Source organism: Alnus glutinosa, chromosome 14 (assembly GCF_958979055.1).
Source record: "Alnus glutinosa chromosome 14, dhAlnGlut1.1, whole genome shotgun sequence".
Classification (NCBI taxonomy): domain Eukaryota; kingdom Viridiplantae; phylum Streptophyta; class Magnoliopsida; order Fagales; family Betulaceae; genus Alnus; species Alnus glutinosa.
In genome coordinates this window covers 21,107,208-21,127,654 of record NC_084899.1, presented here as the reverse complement: position 1 = coordinate 21,127,654, position 20,447 = coordinate 21,107,208, and the positions used below count along the sequence as shown (strand labels likewise).

The following is a 20,447-nucleotide window of genomic DNA, read 5'->3' as shown; positions in this document are numbered from 1 at the left end:
AAAGTTAATGGTGCATCGATTTAATTGGTTTGCATGCAGTTTATTAATTGGCAACACAAAACAGTGGCACATTAGAAAAATGGGACTACTAGAAAACAATATAGAAAGCATTGCTAGGGTATTATGAGTTTTATTATAAATTTCTTAGAAACTAATATAAAAGTGTTACATGAACTCTTATTATGTCAATTATTAAATAATTAAATTTATTTATTAAAATTTATTTGTGTTTGAAAAATATTTTCAATAGTTAGTAAATGAACCCGACAATCCAAGTAGGCCCATTTACTATTTACGGTCCCAAGGAAAGCTGGCTATACGGTCCATTAACCAGGCCCATGAATTCACCTAGAAGGTCGGGCCTCCTGATCCATCGCGTGGCAAAGCCAGGCCCACCCGAAAGTAATCCGCAAAAAGCTCATGAAGAGATTGAGATCCTGAGATACCCAAAGGCGTCTCAGGAACATTGAGGCCCACGTTCCAAGTACATAGGAACCCCATGTTCAGGAACATAGATATGCATTATCCAAACGCGCAAAGAACATACAAGCCAGACACGTGGAAGCCCACGTTCTGAGTATATGAAGACCTCCGATCTGGACGTGTGGAGACCCCACATTCAAGGATCAACTCCCTCCATATACTGGAGAAACCAATTCTCACTCTTACTATAAATACCCACAGATATCCAGGTATAATTTAGTTGAAATATTGTTATTAAAGTATTGATACGCATTCTTTCTAACAATTGACTTAAGCATTGGAGTGGGACCAACTGAGACTCCTAGCAAGCACCTTCATCGGTCTCTACTATTTTGCAGGAAAGAAAAGAAGAATTTTTTAGAAGCTTGTGCAGTCGTACCAAAAACTGTCTTACAATTTATTATTTTTTTTTTCATCCATGTTGTCTCACATGACACTTACGTGAACTGTTACATTAATTTATTAGAGGTTGTAGTACTGAGTAAAAACTTGTCATAACTTAAAACATTTTTTTTAAAAAAAAAAAAATACTAGAGAAAATTGGGAACCACGTGAGAGCCTACAAAATTGAGCTAGGTCCACACGTGCTAAATGGCCCCGCCGGATTGGTGGATGCCAACAAGCTGTAGCCTCAATAAAATTGGAAACTTGAGGAATGAGTAATTTTAAAAGTCTCACGTGCGCCATTTTTGTGTCTTTTTAAAAATAAAATGACTTTTAAAATCACACTATTAAAATTATATAAAAAAAAAAAAAAAAAAAAAAAAAAAAAACTTCAACCATTACTCCTCGAAGAATTTTTTAATTAGGACTACGTTCGTCACCTGTTAATATAGTCAGTAGATAATGCTTCACCACACTGGCCGTCGTGGCCGAATAAAGATCAAACTAATAATAATAAAACAAATGAAAAAAGAGATTTTCAACTATTTCATAGAATAAAATAAAGTGTCAGCATTACATTACAATATTACATGAAAGTGTCTCTCTGGCTCTATCCTCAAAAGCAATCAGCTCCACCATGGATGAGATCGACACAGAAGGCAGCAGCAACAAAACACCTTCAACCGAAGTCCCTCGATGGACGCCAAAGGCAAGCCCATCAAGATCACTCCTGAAAGAGGCCGTGACAAGTGCCGGAGTTGCTGATTTAGAGATGCAAAGGTCGACAAGCGTAGCTTCTGAAGATGCCGATGGCGATGGCAGCTTGTCCTCTACTGTGGACAAGATTTTCCCATTTACCATTGCCGGCTTCAATCCTGGCCGTCCGCAGTCGGATATTCATGAAGCAGCGCCGTCTCTAAGGTTTGGTTCCGAAGTTGCAGGAAATTACGTTCGTGCTGGTTCTGTGTCAAAGAGGGAGGGCGTCTTCTTGACATGGAAGGAGCTGCGGGTTACGGTGGGCGATGGGAAACGAGGGCGCTTGCCGATACTTCAGGGGCTTACTGGGTACGCTCAGCCCGGAGAGGTACTGGCCATCATGGGTCCTTCTGGCTGTGGCAAATCAACTCTTTTGGATTCTTTGGCAGGTACGTATATCCTTGTAATTTCTTTAATGTCAAAAATGGCTTCCTCTTTTAGCCCAAAAAGGAAAACATGAAAAGTACTTGAAGGTCAATTTTTCACTAGATTTGTTGAATTTAATATGAACTAACCATGAAATTAGTGAGTTGAAGTTGAAGGGTCTGATGTGTATAATTAATTAAATGACTCATGTTAAGGTTGCTTTGGCCTATATGGCATTATACTTCTATACCTCAACATGACCTAAAAACAACACGTGTTATTAGGATTGACAATTCTAGTTTGATACAACTTGCGAATTTGATATGAATCTAACATGAAATTAATGACGTGTTAGGATTGAGGGGTTTGACTCATTTAATTAAATGGATCAGATTATGATTGACTTACATTATTTTATACCCATATTTCAATACGACCTAAACCCGACACACAAACATGAATTGTCACCTTTAACTATAGACAGAAATTTTTTACAAATTGGTTTGTAGGAAATTTCATACAACTCACATATAAGATTGACACGTGTCACATGTAAGAAACACATGTTTTAATAGCATATGTTGCGACAGTTTCCGGAAGGTGACGTGTCGGTCAGATTGTGGACTAAGTTGCTCCCGGTTGTGTCTGGTTCACCTGGAAAGTAAAGCTGCGTCGGGGGGGTTCCGACAACCCCGCTCCGATGCTTAAGTAAGTGTATGGTTCTGAGAATAAATGCGCAAAATGATGCCAAAGAGACTGATTAGCATGTACCTTAGCATCTGAAGCAGTTCTTGTATTTATAGAGGTTATGGAGCAGTTCCATTAGCTTCACAATTTGCGCACGAGGCGGTTGGAGGAGACGTGGCTCCATGTAAACAACTCTTCCAGATTCCGTAGATCTCGGTGGTATCATGGGGTCCCACGACATGCATCGTGTCCCTTAGGTTCCGGGTACTGCCGAGACGCATGACTTCCATGACGTGCGTCGTGTCCCTTAGATTCCGGGTACTGCCGAGACGCCTGCAGATGCGGATACCAACTAGCATTTGGATCGCCAACTCAGGCCTGTTGCAACAGACTTGGGCCCAAGGAGCCTCAATGGGCCCGGGTAAATTATGCTTTTTCCAATATGTGGGCCCGGTCGGGTGGATCAGAGAGGGCCCACATCCCGGATTGGGCCCAACTCCCGAGAAGATCTATATTTGTCCCAACAGTTACCCCTCAATTCTCTTAGGTAAATTTTATACTTGAGAGAATTTAGGAATAATTGATCGATCTTTACTGTGATGTATCTTGAGTTTTGGGTCGGGCGTATAATACCGAGAGCGATCAATGACCCTTCTCCGTATCCATCTCGTAAGTATTGTTTTGTCGGTTGCTTTGACTTGTCCATACCTTATCCGCCCGAGAACCTTCGTACGCCATTTTCTTTTTACGGAATTCCCGCTTTTTCCTTTCACCTCGTAAATCTAAATTTTCAAACTTTTGAATTTCCTTGAAATCCGTGAGCCACGTGTCAAATACGACTGGACGCCGGTTCATTTTTCGAGGCGTGTCTTGTCTTACTGGACACAGACCACCGGGGCTTTTGGGCTTCCGGTTTTTGGAAGAAGTAATTTGGACGAGACCGTTCGTCTTCCGGTGGACTGCAACCGGTCAAGCTGTAGTCCTGTCGACGTGTGTCAGCAGCACATAAATGTGATTTGACGTCGGTTCGCCTTTCGAGGGGCACTGTGGTTGTCAGATGTGTGACCGGCGACGGTTCGACTGCCGGTTTGGAGGGATGAGACTCACTTATGTCTCTCTGACTCCCGGTTGTTCATGACCGGCTAATCCCGGTTGCACTGGAGTATAAATACCCTTCCTATCTGCATCTCTCAATATCTCTCATTCTTGTCTTGAACTTTTCTTCCTCCTTTCCTTTGAACTCGTATTTCTATCTTGGAAGTTCATCCTAAACTTGTCTTTCTGCACCATGTCTGAAGCAAGGGAACTCCCAGCAGTGGTCGTCTCGGAGTCTGAGGAAGAGGAATTACTATCCGAGGACGAGGTGGTGCCCGAGCAAGGGGAACGTCAGATGCCCTTCGTGCCTCTCGACCGCCGAGGAGTCTCAAAGGTTGGTACCGGGGATGAATTTCGCCTCCGGAACAATTATGATATTCCCCCCTCGGTTCTGTTACATTTCCAAAATCCTGTTACCCGGGAGATTCGTGGGGGCGATCTCGTTATTTACGAGAAAATGCTTTTAGCGGGGCTGCGATTTCCTTTACCGGACATCGCCCGGGAATTGGTACTATTTCTTGGGGTATCCCCGAGCCAGCTTACACCGAACGCGTGGAGGTATCTCTTCGCCTCTTTCATTCTGTGGCGAACAGTGCTGGGGGCTCGGATGACAATTCCGGAGTTCTTCAACATCTACCGGGCGGCATATAAAAGGGAGGGTGTTGTTGAGTTTACTGTTAGGAACAACCCTATCTTTATATACCTTTCTCAAAGTTATTCCAACAACCGAGGTTGGAGGTCAGACTTTTTCCGAGTCTCAGGAGATTGGGAGTCGGTAGTGCCCTTACCGTCCGATCAAAGAGTATCAAGAGTCTGGAACCCTATCCAGGACCTACGGGAAGCTCCTGTCTTGAATGCAACCGGTAAGAGAAGGGTGGCCGCAATGCTGTTGTTCTCTCAGACTCCGGGGAACGATGTGAAGATAGACTATGACAACATAGTCACCGACGAAAATATGCGGAAGGTTCTTGGGTATCAGATCCCTACCGAGAAGGTTTGGTATGATCGGAAAGGAAAACAAAAGCCGAAGAGATCCGAGGGTGGAGCGGCCGGCACTCCACAACCGAAGGCATTGAAGGCGGCTCCAGGGACTAAGAGGGTCGTCAAACAAAAGAAGACTGGCAAGGCGACCCTCCCTCCGAGGGCTGTAAGTAAGGCGACCCAAGTTCCGAGGACGGCGATTGTACCTTGGGATGGCCCTACCCCAAATTTCTCTACTCCTGCTACCGATCTCGGGAGTGACTTGACTAGAGCTCCTGAGGCTATGATCCCGGCTACCTCTTCATCAGCCGTTATTAATACTGTTAAAGTTGAAAATCCAGAGGAAGCGTCTGGTAAGGAGACAGTGGTTGCTCATGCGCTCGATATAGTAGAAATCGGGGACGATCCTGAGGAGTTGGAGCAAGATGCTTCTAAGGTTCGGAATGCATCTAAACGCAAAGGGAAAGAAGTGGCATCCGAGTCGACGAAGAGGACCCGATTTGCCTCGGATCCTTTACAATATGCGCTTACGCGGTCCACTGAAGCCGAGCTTCTTTTTGGTCGGCCGCGTTTTGTATTGCCCACTTTGCCAGCTACCCGGGAAGAACCGATTGAAGAATCCGAGACTTTGGATCGGTCTCCGGCTGAGAGGATAAAAACTCGCTTGGAATCTGATGCTAGTCTAGCCTCCGAGGATCACTTACCGGCGAAGCATGAAACATTTTTACAGCCCCCGGATGGACCGGAATCTGGGGATCATGTGGCGGTGGAATCGGAGGGTCATCTGGAGACCAGGGAGATAAACTCGTCCGTGCCGCCTGGACAGTGTTTGGATCGGGTTGAAGTTGCAGAGTCCTCTGGACCCGAGACTTGTGAGGACCAACCGGAGACTCGAAATCCTTCTCCGGGATTTATAGAAGCTGAGACTTCCCGTCAGGGAGCATTAATCGGTTCTCTGAAGGAAGGCCTACTGGCTTGCCCCTTAGAGACTTTAATGGGCTTAATCCCGGAAGGGTCCTTTTCGACGTCCGGGACCGTGTTACTTGGAGAACTTGCAGAGGCGATGCTTCATAACCAATTGCAGGTTAGCCCTGTGATTTTGAACATATCTTTCAATACTTTGCGCGTTTTTTTTTTTTTTTTTTAACTCCCCTATTTTTATTATTTTAGTGTGTTATGAGGTCGGTTGCATTGTGGCGAGACCACCGGGGTAGTACTGAGGGCCGGGCTGCTCTAGAGGCCAAGGTAGCCGAACTTCAGTCCCGGGTTCAAGAGCTAGAATTCGAGATGTCCCGAATCGAGGATTTGGAGTCTGAGATAGAGACCTTGAAGCAGGATATCGAGACCAAAGATCAGACAATAAAGGCTCGGGACATGGATCTGGCTCAGGCCCGAAAGCTGGCGGATACATCTCGTGCTCAAGCACTTGAAAGCGAGAAAACTCTTGATAGAGTATTGAGCAATCTGACCGAGGCTAACGAAGCCAAAACGGCGCTATCTTCTCGGGTGACCGACTTGGAGCGAGAGAAGGACTCGCTGGTGGCCGGTAAGCACTCTCTGTCCGAGAAACAGAAAGAGATTCATGCTCGGTGTAAGAGACTTCGGAAGAAGGGCCATCATTATAAGGCCAAGTCCCGGCGTTTCAAGAAGCAACTCGCCCTTGTTCCTTGGCTTCGAGGTCTTAGCTGGGGCCGAGGATCCAACTGGGGTTTTGAGAGATTAAGGACCATGCTTCTTCACCCGGAAGTATTCAAGGTTGATCCCGAGACTGTGACTCCTGAGCTCCTTGAATTACCCGAGACAGCAACCAGGGAGCTACAGACTCTGGGAGTGGAATTTTTCCCGGATGTAGAGGACTGGACCGATGATGCTCCCAATCCTTATCGAGATGACTTAACCTCGGGACCCTCTGTCTCGGAATGCACTCCTGGTAGGGAAGAAACCGAGGAACCTGGGGCTGGCGATGCTGGGGACTCGACAGGGAGCCCACTTATGTAATATATTTCTTCTTCTTTTAGGCCGGTTGTACTTTGGAATGAAAACTAATGTAACCCGGTTGGTTTATGATATATAATTAATTTCTTTACTTTGATATTTTGATGTGTTCATATAAACTTTTGTTTTGCTTACTCTACCGGGTTGCATTTGATTTGCTCTGGTTTGATTTGAACCGAGACATTCCTTAATGACTTTAGTCAATATTGAGGGATGACCGGTGCGTGCTCCGGGTCGGTTGTATTTCAAACCGAGGGAGCGACGCTTTGATTTGATCTGGTCTGGTTTGATTTGAACCGAGACATTCCTTAATGACTTTAGTCAATACTAAGGAATGACCGGTGCGTGCTCCGGGTCGGTTGTATTTCAAACCGAGGGAGCGACGCTTTGATTTGATCTGGTCTGGTTTGATTTGAACCGAGACATTCCTTAATGACTTTAGTCAATATTGAGGAATGACCGGTGCGTGCTCCGGGTCGGTTGTGTTTCAAACCGAGGGAGCGACGCTTTGATTTGATCTGGTCTGGTTTGATTTGAACCGAGACATTCCTTAATGACTTTAGTCAATATTGAGGAATGACCGGTGCGTGCTTCGGGTCGGTTGTGTTTCAAACCGAGGGAGCGACGCTTTGATTTGATCTGAGATTCCATGCTTCGAATTGAATTGAGAATAAATATACATTGTCGGTGCCAGCTTGATAACAATAGTAAGCACAAGATAAGCAATTCACATAAAATATTTCTTCAGATGCTCGGCGTTCCAGGCTCTTGGTAATTCTTTGCCGGTCGTATCGATCAAATGGTATGCCCCTTTGTCGTGGCATCGTATAACTCTGTATGGGCCTTCCCATTTTGCTCCGAGCTTTCCCTCGATTGGATCTTTGGTGATGGGGCTTACCTTTCTCAGAACCCAGTCTCCGAGTTGGAACTTTCGTGGGCGGACTTTTTTGTCGAAGTAACGGGCAGCTCGGTCTTGGTACGCGGCCCATGTTATCTGCGCTTCATCTCTTCTTTCTTGTAGTAAATCCAGATTGAGCTTTATTCCCTCGTCGTTGAGTCTCGGATTATAGTGTGATACTCGGAAGCTGGGTGATCCGACTTCGGCGGGGATGATTGCCTCTGAGCCGTAAGTTAAAGAGAAAGGAGTAGCCCCGGTGGGAGTGCGTGTCGTGGTGCGGTAGGCCCAAAGTACCTCGGGTACATATTCTGCCCAAGCTCCTTTCTTTTTACCGAGCTTCTTCTTTAGTGTTCTGAGAAGAGTCTTGTTCGTAGCTTCTACTTGTCCGTTCGCCGGTGGATATATCGGGGTTGAGTAATAATTTCTGATATGGAGTTCGGCGCACCATTTTCGAAACGGTCCACAGTCAAACTGTTTTCCGTTGTCGGTAACAAAAGCGTGTGGGATGCCGAATCGACATATGATTGAATTCCAGAGAAATTTTACTACGTTTGCGGTAGTGATAGTGGCGTGTGCCTCGGCTTCAGCCCACTTGGTGAAGTAGTCTACCGCGACAAGAAGGAATTTCCGGCCACCTTTTCCCGGAGGCATAGGCCCGACTATGTCGACCCCCCATTTTGCGAATGGCCACGGCGAGGTGATTGGGCTTAGTTTTTCAGGGGGTTGCTTCATCACCCGGGCGAACCTCTGACATTTGTCGCACTTTCGAACGATTTCGACTGAATCCTTGCCCATTGTTGGCCAGTAGTATCCGGCTCTCATCGCTTTGTGAGCCAACATCCGAGAGCCAGAGTGGTTCCCGCAGACTCCTTCGTGTATCTCCTTTAATATGTATTCCGCCTCGGAACTTTTAAGACATTTCAAGAGTGGCTCAGTATATCCTCTTCGATAGAGCACCCCTCCGATAAGCACGTACCGGGCTGAATGTATTTTTACCTTCCGAGCTTGCAGCTTTTCCTCGGGTAGGGAACTGTTGCGGAGGTACTGAATTACATCAGTAGCCCATTCGGGTTCGTCTGATTCTTCTTCAATTTCCATCATGTCGAGTTGTGGAAGGATTGAAGGCTTGGTCTGTATCACCACCCCCCGTGTGGACGTTCTGACGACAGGCCCGGTGCCGGAACCCATTTTGGAAAGAGCATCGGCTCGGGCGTTCTCTTCCCGAGGAACTTTGGTTACGGCGGTTCTGTGGAAGTTAGATTGGCATTTGCGTACCTTATCGAGATATTGAATCATCTTTTCACCTTGTGCCTCGGCCGATCCCTGCACATGGCTGACTACCAACTGAGAGTCGCTTCTAATCTCCACATTCCTTGCTCCCATTTCCCGAGCTATTGAAAGCCCGGACAAAAGTGCTTCATACTCGGCTTCATTATTGGTGGTCACAAAATCCAGTTTGATCGCATATTGAAAAGTTTCTCCATCTGGGCTTGCTAAAGTGACACCGACTCCGCTCTTCTGGTCGGCCGAAGAACCATCTATATATGCTACCCATGTTTCCTTCTCGGGCAGCTCTTCGCTTTCGGGCGTATTGCTAAATTCTAGCAGGAAGTCGGCTAGCGCCTGACCCTTGATAGAAGTACGAGGGTGGAACTCTATATCAAACTGCCCCAGTTCTACCGACCAATTTACCAACCTCCCGGATAGATCCGGTTTTTGTAATATCTTCTTCAGCGGATGCTCGGTTAACACTCGTATAGCGTGTGCCTGGAAATATGGCCTCAATCTCCGGGCCGAGATTATTAAGGCGAAGGCCAATTTTTCAATTCCAGGGTACCTCTCCTCGGCTCCATGGAGGGCTTTACTAGTGAAATAAACCGGTTTCTGAATGCCTGAGTCTTCTCGGACCAAAGCTGAACTGACTGCCGAGGGTGATACTGCGAGATAAAGATACAAGATTTCTCCTTCCTCGGGGCTGCTCAACAGCGGCGGGTTGGTCAGATATTCTTTTAACTTCTTGAAGGCTTCCTCGCACTCACTACTCCACACGAAGGCTTTTCTCAAAATCTTGAAGAATGGGAGACATTTGTCGGTGGATCGGGAGATGAACCGGTTAAGGGCTGCTATTCTCCCGGTCAACTGTTGCAGTTGCTTGGTGGTCCGGGGAGGTTGCATGCTGAGGACAGCACTCACCTTCTCGGGATTCGCCTCGATTCCTCTTTGTGAAACCATGAATCCTAAGAATTTTCCTGAGGATACGCCGAAAGCACATTTGGCCGGGTTCAGCTTCATCTTATGACTCCTTAGTGTTTCGAAAGTTTCCCCCAGGTCGGCTATATGGCCGGCAGCTCGTGTGCTCTTCACAAGCATGTCGTCAACATAGACTTCCATGTTTCGTCCGATTTGATTTCGGAACATTTTATTGACGAGCCTCTGGTATGTAGCCCCGGCGTTCTTTAGACCGAACGGCATCATTTTGTAACAGTAGAGACCTCGGTCGGTAATGAACGACGTTTTTTCTTGGTCGGCTTCATCCATGTGGATTTGGTTGTACCCTGAGAAGGCATCCATGAATGTTAAAAGTTCATGACCGGATGTAGAGTCTACAAGAAGATCGATCCGAGGTAATGGAAAACTATCATTGGGACACGCTTTGTTCAGATCGGTGAAGTCAACACACATTCTCCACTTCCCGGTGGCTTTCTTGACTAAAACCACGTTGGCCAACCACACTGGGTAGTCTACTTCTCGGATAAACCCAGCCCGCAATAGTTTGTGTACTTCCTCGGCAATGGCCTGGTTTCGTTCCGGTGCGAAAGTCCTTCTTCGTTGTTTAACCGGTCGATAGCTTGGATCCACCATTAGCTTGTGGGTTATTACGGATGGGGGTATTCCCGGCATGTCCTCGTGGCTTCATGCGAATACATCTTTGTTTTTTCTGAGGAATGCAACCAGGGCTTCCTTCATTTCAAGGGGAAGCTGTGCGCCGACACGGACTTTCTTCTTCGAGTCACCGAGCTCGAATTCTTCCAATTCCTCGACCGGCTCCCCCAACGGTGATTGCTATTTTTCTTCATCTTTTTTCTTCTCTCCCAGTCTCGCGGCTTCCGGGAGCTTCTTCAAACTTGTATTGTAACATTCTCGGGCCATCCTCTGGTCTCCTTTTTCGACACCGACGCCTTCTTCGGTGGGGAATTTCATGCTCAGGTGAGGAGTTGAGGTCACAGCCCTAAATTCGTTGAGGGCTGTTCTCCCGAGGATGGCGTTGTAGGCCGATGGTCGGTCGATTATTAAGAACCGAACCATCACCGTCCTCTGCCTCGGGTACATTCCTGCTGTGACCGGAAGCTCAATGGACCCGAGTGGGAGCACTTTCTCTCCTGCAAATCCCACAAGCGAATATTTCGCCGGGATCACCTTACTTCGATCGATCTTCATCCGCTCGAAGGCTGACCTGTAAAGGATGTCAGCCGAGCTTCCTGTGTCAACCAAGACACGGTGTATTTTGTGGTTGGCTATGGCCAGACTCAGTACCAGAGCGTCGGTATGCGGGAGTGATACCCCTGCATAATCATCGTCCGAGAACCCGATCACTTGTGCGTCTCGTTTTTGGGACTTTGGAGGTTTCTGCACCGAGTATACCTCGAAATTCCGTAACTGTCTTGCGTATGCCTTCCGTGCCGAGCTAGATTCTCCGCCTCCTCCGAAACCCCCCGAAATCGTCTGTATTTCCAGAAGGTTCTCCTGCCGTTCGGGTCTGGCTCGGCTCCTACTTCTATCTCGTGCAGCCCGAGGATCCGGCCTGCGTTCTTGTTCCCTTCCTCTTTCTTGATTTCTTCCCCGATCATCCCGGGGATTGTTTTGATCCTGATGGAGCCGATTCTGATGGTGGCGGTTGCCGTGCTCCGGATTCTGCTGAATTCTCTGATCTGCGAGGAAACGGACAAGTTTTCCGTTTTCTATGAAACGTTCAATCAGAAGTCTCAAGGATATGCAGGCTTCCGTACGATGCCCGGTGGTGTCATGAAACGCACAGTACTGGTCGGCGTATCGTGAATGCGGATTTGCAAGCACCGGTTTGGGCTTCCGGTACGTCGGGTCTCGCTTTATTTCCAGGAGAACATCCATAATGGGTGCATTGAGGGGTGTCCAGTTGTGACCCCTTAGGGACTCCTGATCCCGCTTCGGCCTGGCCTCTTCTTCCGGAACCCGCTTCCGTTTTTCCTTCCGAGGATTCTTCTTTTTTGGGTTCCCGGAAGTGGATGGGCGAGTAGTCTCGGGTCCCAACAGAGCTCGGAGTGTCTCTTCCTGGTTAATGTACTTCTCAGCTTTACTCATAAAGCCATCTAAATTCTGAGGGGGCTTCCTGGCTATATCAGCCATTAATGCTCCGTCTTTTCGGATTCCCTGAAAGAGAGCTCCGTAGATGAAATCATCTGTTGCTGCCTCAGCTTCAAGTCTAGCCTTGTTGAACCTCATAAAGAAATCTCTGAGGGATTCCTCGGGTCCTTGGTGCAATGACATTAAGGATCCCGACGGTTTTCTTCTGACCCTGCCGGCCATGAACTGCGTCAGGAACATCCTGCCGAGGTCCTCGAAATGACGAATGGAATTTGGCGGGAGGCTCCTGAACCAGTCACGGGCATTGCCCGAGAGGGTCAAAGGAAAGGCTCGGCAGGCAACCATCTCGGGTGTTCGATGGAGATCCATGTGGGCTCTGAAATTATCTAGGTGCTCCACAGGATCTTCAAGTCCCGTATAAAACGGGATCTCTGGGACTTTGAACTTCTCAGGAAGGCAAATATTTGCCACCTCCTCGGTGAATGGGGAGGTGGTCTTCTGTAAAAGGTTTTCCACCAGGGAAGCTTTTCCCTTATCGTTCCGTTGGATAGCTGCGGTTAGAACATTGCATCTTTGCTCCAACCGGGCAATCATGCCTTGTACCGCCCTTGCTGCCTCGGGTTGAACAGGTGGTGGATTTCCTGGGACTTCTTCTTCTTTGTTCGGCTCCTCTGTTCCTTCGACCCGGCTGCCTTCCTCTCGATTTCCTGGGTCAGTAATAGTTCGGTGAAGTTCTGGAACCCGGGCCTGGAGGACAGCATTCATAGTGGCCAAATCCTCGATGCTTTTGGCCATCTGCTCCATTCTTTCATTCAGGAGAGTGAATTGGGGATCGTTGGAGTTTCCTTCGTCTCGGGCATTTCGGTCATCCCGAGGCACTCGGTTGGTTTCTGATCGAGTATTCACCATAACGGATTTTTTTTTAGGAAAACGATATAAGTCGTTCCCACAGACGGCGCCAAACTGTTGCGACAGTTTCCGGAAGGTGACGTGTCGGTCAGATTGTGGACTAAGTTGCTCCCGGTTGTGTCTGGTTCACCTGAAAAGTAAAGCTGCGTCGGGGGGGTTCCGACAACCCCGCTCCGATGCTTAAGTAAGTGTATGGTTCTGAGAATAAATGCGCAAAATGATGCCAAAGAGACTGATTAGCATGTACCTTAGCATCTGAAGCAGTTCTTGTATTTATAGAGGTTATGGAGCAGTTCCATTAGCTTCACAATTTGCGCACGAGGCGGTTGGAGGAGACGTGGCTCCATGTAAACAACTCTTCCAGATTCCGTAGATCTCGGTGGTATCATGGCGTCCCACGACATGCATCGTGTCCCTTAGGTTCCGGGTACTGCCGAGACGCATGACTTCCATGACGTGCGTCGTGTCCCTTAGATTCCGGGTACTGCCGAGACGCCTGCAGATGCGGATACCAACTAGCATTTGGATCGCCAACTCAGGCCTGTTGCAACAGACTTGGGCCCAAGGAGCCTCAATGGGCCCAGGTAAATTATGCTTTTTCCAATATGTGGGCCCGGTCGGGTGGATCAGAGAGGGCCCACATCCCGGATTGGGCCCAACTCCCGAGAAGATCTATATTTGTCCCAACAGCATATGCTTTTTGTATGCTTTTTCAATAGCATTAATAAAATAAAATATGTTTTTTATATGTTTAAAGGACACATATCACTCTTATATGCAAGTTGTAAGAAATTTCCTATAAATCGATTTGTAGGAAACTATATATTTGGTTTTTTTTGTTTTTACTTTGTAAAATAATGATGCTGAATTCATTCATAACAACGAATTCAAAACAACCAAACAGAGTCGAACACTCTGAAACTACAATCTCTCGTAGAAACTCAGGAAAACTATTTAACCACCCGTTAAAATGACTTTTTTGCCCATTCTTACTTTTTATTAGAATATTTGAAACATACAGTTTTTATTTCAATTTATTTAAAAATTGAACTGAAATTCTTAATTAATATTAAAATAAAAAATATATATTATTGATAAATATTTAGTCATTAATTAATTAAATTGACAAATCAATTTTTTTTTATTAATTTGTAAAATAAAATTATTGTTAAAATTATTATAATATCTTTAGCAATACTCAAATAAATGATTTAACTTAAGTAGTAAAAAAATTATAAAATATTTTTAATATTTTTGTCAATAATCCTAATTTTCTCACTTTTTCATAAAAAAAAAAAATAAAAAAAAAAAAAAAAAAAATTGAAACTAATTCATAACCATTAAATATAGTCAATATACAACACAAAATAGAATAGGATCCTCTCAATTTTAAATGAAATGGATACTATCTATTTTATGGTCAGAATTTATAATTAATACATACATCTAATTAATGGTATACATAATTTAACATTATTTTAAATTTTAAAAAACATATTAACATTAATTCTATATAGACCGTTGATACTCTCACCTTTTTATTTAAAATAAACAGTACACATTTCACGGAGAGGATGCTATTCTGAACATCATGGAGGTCCAGGACCACACGTTATGTTGTGCCGTACACACAAATGAAAAACCCCTCTCTCCTCAATAAGTTTCTCTCTGATTAATAATTGAGGCCAGGCTAGGGGAGCTGTATTACTATTACTTTAATACAACGTATGGCAAGTTGCATTTATACATATTAATTCCTCACCAGTCAGCAACCCATTATTGCATTTATTTTGTTTTTGTCTTTTATCATGTAACGGTCTCATTTGGGATGTGATTTTGTCATTAATTACTAAGTGTTGAAAGTCGCTTTTATTTTTCTTAAAAAAATACAATTAAAAATTCAAACCACCAAGCACACTCAATCTAAAATTAAAGATATATAAATAAAAATGGTTCAATTCCGTGAGTGCAAATAAAAAGACATTAAGAATAAGATATTTTTGAAAATTGTTAAATTATTATTTCTTCTAAAAATTTAAGTTGACACGAAATTTTGAATTTAATTATTAGTTAAATTCGAACAGTACTCTCTTTCCAATATTGACCAGATCTGTACCAAGTAACCCAAAAAGACCGATTAAAAGAAGAAAACAAAAAAGAAGGGACAAAGGCCAAAGAAGACAATAAATTATAATTAAAGATAGAAAAACCCCAAAGGTAGAAAATTTGGAGATACCCAATTATGAAAAGCAACAAATAACTTGTCAAAGAAAAATAAAAATTTTAAAAAGAAAGAAAGAGGAACTTTACTTAATCCCCTTAAAATTTCATTACTTTTACAATTTCGACCCCAAAAAAAGTTTTAAAACTCTCAATTTAATATATCGAACTTTCAATCTTTTACAATCTTTACCCTCTTATTAGCGCGTTTATCCCTTGCTTGTTCATTAGCGTAACAGCTTTCGTACTAGTTAGTGCTTTGGAGTTAAATCAGACGATCAAAGGGTATATAAAATGACTCTTGTACTCTTGTAAAATTTATAAAATTATAAAATTACCATTGAATTACAAATTTTTTTATTTTTTTATCTTTAAAAAAAGTATTTTGAATATTTCTAACCCTTCCTTTAGAATTTAACGAAAAATCTTAATTGAGTAGTGAAATTGCAAATTTGTTAAAGTTCAATACACTATATTAAGAGCTTTTGAACATTGGAATAAGATTACAAAAGTGATGAAAGTTGAAGGGATTAAAATGAAGTACTCTTCAAAAAAAAAAAAATGCATAAAAACATTATTAAAGCCATTGATTTTAATATTGAAGCTACTAATGAGCAACTTATTGCAGGGAGGCTAAGTTCCAATACACAGCAGACTGGGGAGATCTTGGTAAACGGACGCAAAGAAACACTTGCTTTTGGAACTTCGGTATGAAAAAAAGGATCATATATATATATATATATATATATATATATATATATATATATATATTGTATGTTCGGATAAATTAAATATATAATATGCTTGATCCATCGAAACATTAACAGATAATTGTTTCTCTTATTTTCCATCCATGAACTAGGCGTATGTGACTCAGGATGAGAGCTTAATGACAACGCTAACAGTAAGGGAAGCTGTATACTACTCGGCACAGCTCCAACTGCCTGACTCAATGTCAAGATCCGAGAAGAAGGAAAGGGCAGAGATGACTATAAGGGAGATGGGTCTGCAAAACTCCATGGATACAAGAATAGGAGGCTTGAGCGTGAAAGGTTTGAGCGGTGGGCAAAAAAGGAGGGTGAGCATTTGCATTGAAATCTTGACGCGCCCGAAGCTCCTTTTCCTTGACGAGCCTACAAGTGGGCTGGACAGCGCAGCATCTTTCCATGTCATGAGCCGCATCACCAAGCTAGCTCGTCAGGATGGAAGAACTGTTATCGCATCAATCCATCAACCGAGCAGTGAAGTTTTTGAGCTCTTCAGCAACCTCTGCCTCCTTTCCACTGGCATGACAGTCTATTTCGGCCCCGTTTCAATGGCAGAAGAGGTACGTACTGCAATTTCTTTTACCATGCATGCATGTAAAAAAAGGCCTCAGTACTTTTGCAGTGTAATTAATGTGTCAGGTTCTCGTTTTTTTTTTCTTTTTTCTTTTTTTTTTTCTTTTTTTTTCTTTTTTTTCTTTTTTTTTTTAATTTTTAGGTTTCTCGTGTTTTAAAATTTTGTAATATCACATCAACGGAAAAGTTCACAAAATACCACTTTAAAAAAAAAATTAGGGGATTTTTATATTTTTATTATTTTTACCTGGCTATTAAGGACATTTCATTTGTTTACTGTCTGATTTAATCCTAAGAGTACTAGCAGCAATTTTCTTAAATTTCATTCATTCCTTAAATGTAGGAAAAAATCTTATAAAAAAAACAATTGAATCAGATTCTCTTAATGTTATTTAAATTAAAAGTTGTACCTTAAATCTAGGGAAGTAAAAGTGATTCCCTTAAAATTATTTTAACTTAAAAAAACTTTTTACCTCCTCTCTTATTCTTTTAGGATTTATTTGAAAAAATATTTAAATAATTTCTCTTTTTCTTATAGCATTTAAATTAAATGATATTTAAATAATATAGGAAAATGATCATAAGGGAAGCTATTGTAAAGTGTATTGAAATAAAGAAACAAAACGTGATTTAATGTCCTAAATTTAGGAAAAGTTTAAGAGAACTGTCGTTGGTTATGTAAACCCTAACAATAGGGATGACATTCTACCTTGCATATTTTTAAACTTTAAGAATATGATTAAAAAAGTACCAAAATATCAAAAGTAAGTAAAGTTTTTTCGAGTAAAAATCAGCGTCATCTCCCTTAATTTAACTTATTGAGTCCATCTCTTTTCGGATGGAAAAAAATTAAATAAAATCTAGTTAGCATCAAAGGAATTGTTTTAATTGAATGGATTTATGAATTGTAAATATATACATACGTACGTTTTTTTTATGCAGCTTTTTGCTTCAAAAGGCTTCCCATGCCCAACTTTGAGAAACCCATCTGATCACTACCTTAGAACTATCAACAAGGACTTCGATGCAGTAAGTATATATATATATATATACCTTTCTCGTTACCTTAATTACCCTATTCTTGAAAGAAATCACCATGCATGCATGGAAGAACTCACGTGATCAGCCATTGGTTGTCAACACTATAGGATATCGAAATAGGTTCTAATGGCATGACAAGCACCGAGGAAGTCATAAATATTCTCGTCAAGTCATACAAGTCATCTGGAACTTTCCAACAAGTTCAGCAAGTGTTGTCTAAGATATGCCAACAGGTATATATACAAGTTCATAGTGATTAATGGTATATATATATATAGTACTAACAAATCAATCATTCTCTTCACAAAAATAAAAAATAAAATAAAAACCTTCACTTGTTGTAATTATATTCTTAAACTTTTTTTTTTTTTTTAAATGTCAATTTAGTACATTTTTTTTTTTTTTTTTTTAATTTCAATCATTCGTTAGAATTTTTCATTAAATCCTTAGGGAGATATATCAAAATTCATAAAATACCTCTCATTTTTTTTAGGAAAAAAAAAAAAGAAAAAAATTGCAAGGATTTTGGCGTTAGTCAGGATTTAATGGAATTTGTAAAAATACCTATACCTGAATCTTTGAAGTTTTTTTAATATATATTTTAAAAACGAATATTTTGAAAATTTTGACATGATTTAACGAAAAATGCTAACAGAGTGAAATTGAAAAAAAATAAAATAATTGAAAGATGGTCGGATACGCTAAATTGATAATTTTTAAAGTTTAAGAATGTAATTGTCAAAGTGATGAAAGATCGTGAGTATATAGTAAGTGAAGTTTTCTTAAAAAAGAAAAACAAATTATGAATATAGGAGTATTAACAATGAGGCAAGCTTCTTTGTTGTATATAGAAACAAGGAAGTTTGGAGAATAAGGGAAGCCAAACAAGCTTCATTACCCAATGCCAAGTTCTGACAAGGAGATCGTTTGTGAACATGTATCGTGATCTAGGCTATTATTGGCTTCGCCTTGCAATCTATATTGCTCTGTGTTTATGTGTTGGGACTATTTACCATGACATTGGCTTCACTTTTGGCTCAATCCAGGTAATTTAACTGATGATACGAAATATATATCCAATATTTCATGAAACAGATCCAAATTAACCTCCAATTAAGTTAATTAATTGATCATTTGTAACTTGTAAATTTGTAGGCTAGAGGTTCAATGCTGATGTTTGTTGCGGCCTTTCTCACTTTTATGGCAATTGGTGGATTCCCTTCTTTTGTGGAGGACATGAAGGTTAGTCATTTTGTTACTTAAATCTCGAATGATTTGTATACTCACGATGTAGGAGAAAATCATGCATAAGATTTGAATATTATGTTTTGAATAAGATCATTACAATAATGGAAATAAAAATACAAAAATAACCTTAAACTTGGAGACAAGGCAAAATACATGTACATAAAGTAAAATATACTGATGCTGAGTAGAATTAAGATTGTTCTGACAACGTATGATAGTAGCAGAAATTAAGAATTGAAAATTGAAAAGGAAATTCATGAAGGGAGAAAATAACAAATATGCAAGAGAAAGACCCTAGCTAGTTGCATGCCTCAAATAAGTAAATAGAGAAATAAATCTGAAATATTTGAAATTTAATTGATACTTCAAACTTTATCCCTAAATAATACAGATTTACTTTTATATAGGCAAAGTGTGAATATTTTCCAAGCATAATACTTGGAGAACAAGAAAGAAATAAAAAATACAAAAATAACCCTATATAAACTTGGAGACAAACAAAAAGTAAATTATATTATTCTAAAAATAATTTTCAAATATTTTGTATGATTTTTTTTCATTCTTGTGCTGATCTTATTCAAAAAATAATATTTAAATCTTATGCCTAATTTTCTATGTTGTTTATAGCAATTGGATGTGTTTTTGACCCTTAATTCTTCAACTATATCAGATATTTGGGGGAGAAAGATTAAATGGGCACTACGGTGTTGGCGCGTATGTGATTGGAAACACATTATCTTCTATTCCTTACTTGCTCATCATCTCTTTAGCTCCTGGAGCATTAGCTTATTACCTTGTTGGCCTTCAAAAGAGCTTCCAACACTTTGCTTGCTTCGCATTGCTACTCTTTGCGTGCATGATGTTGGTCGAAAGCCTAATGATGATCGTCGCGAGTATAGTGCCAGATTTTCTCATGGGTATCATCACCGGTGCCGGAATACAAGGCGTGATGATGTTGAATGGAGGTTTCTTCCGGCTACCAGACGATCTTCCTAAGCCTTTCTGGAGATACCCAATGTACTATATTGCGTTCCATAAGTATGCAAACCAAGGATTCTACAAGAATGAGTTTGAAGGATTAACGTTCCCTAATAACCAAGCAGGAGGGCCTCCCACCATCACTGGCGACTATATCTTGAGAAATACTTGGCAAGTGGAGATGGGCTACTCCAAGTGGATTGATCTTGCTATTTTGTTGGGAATGGTGGTAATATATAGGCTCATGTTTTGGGGAATTATAAAGACTGTCGAAAAGGTTAAGCCGATTTTTAAAGCTCTTGGAGCTAGGCCTCCAAAGTATTCACAATAGAGCATCGACAACTCTTGATATAATAATGCTCTAGCTTGAAGTGTGTAAGAAGTGCTCTAGTCGTTTTGAGTGAATCAATAATTAATACTTTGTTCTTCTGATCCTTCTTCAATAAAGATGTTTGTACTCTGCTTGAATTGCAGTTCAAGGATAATATTGATCAATATTCTCAGTGTTTACAATCATCTGCATTTTCATTATATATCCTTAGTAGTGTTATGTAACATTTTTTTTGGGGAAAAAATATGTTTTACCCTCAAAATTTCTCAACTTTTTGAAGTTTATCTCTAATGTTTAAAAGTTGGCAATGTACCACAACCAAGTTTTAAAAATTTTCAATTTCGCCCTTCCGTTATTTAAGTCCGTTTTCTTTGATGGAAATCAACTCACGTGC

The 20,447-nt window shown here is 41.7% G+C and overlaps 1 protein-coding gene across 2 annotated transcripts; it reads left to right on the top strand.

The window, feature by feature from the left end:
• Positions 1 to 1,453: 1,453 nt before the first annotated feature.
• On the top strand, positions 1,454 to 20,207 carry LOC133858043 (ABC transporter G family member 1-like). 2 transcript variants are annotated; one of them, XM_062293459.1, is made up of 8 exons: positions 1,455 to 2,012; positions 15,744 to 15,823; positions 15,978 to 16,442; positions 17,398 to 17,484; positions 17,604 to 17,729; positions 18,348 to 18,542; positions 18,652 to 18,738; positions 19,415 to 20,207. In XM_062293459.1, the coding sequence occupies exons 1-8, from the start codon at positions 1,505 to 1,507 to the stop codon at positions 20,051 to 20,053; spliced, it is 2,187 nt and encodes a 728-aa protein (XP_062149443.1). In that variant the 5' UTR covers positions 1,455 to 1,504; the 3' UTR covers positions 20,054 to 20,207. The 2 variants fall into 2 exon arrangements, with proteins under 2 accessions (XP_062149444.1, XP_062149443.1); XM_062293460.1 differs by lacking the exon at positions 18,348 to 18,542 and having other exon boundaries at positions 1,454 to 2,012.
• The last annotated feature ends 240 nt before the right edge of the window (positions 20,208 to 20,447 follow it).

What these genes read in the sequence shown, in the direction of transcription:
- LOC133858043 (XM_062293459.1), top strand. Translation starts at nt 1,505, where the DNA reads ATGGATGAGATCGACACAGAAGGCAGCAGCAACAAAACACCTTCAACC. An exon ending in TGTCTAAGATATGCCAACAG is followed by an intron (nt 17,730 to 18,347) that starts GTATATATACAA and finishes TGTTGTATATAG; the next exon opens with AAACAAGGAAGTTTGGAGAA. An exon ending in TCACTTTTGGCTCAATCCAG is followed by an intron (nt 18,543 to 18,651) that starts GTAATTTAACTG and finishes GTAAATTTGTAG; the next exon opens with GCTAGAGGTTCAATGCTGAT.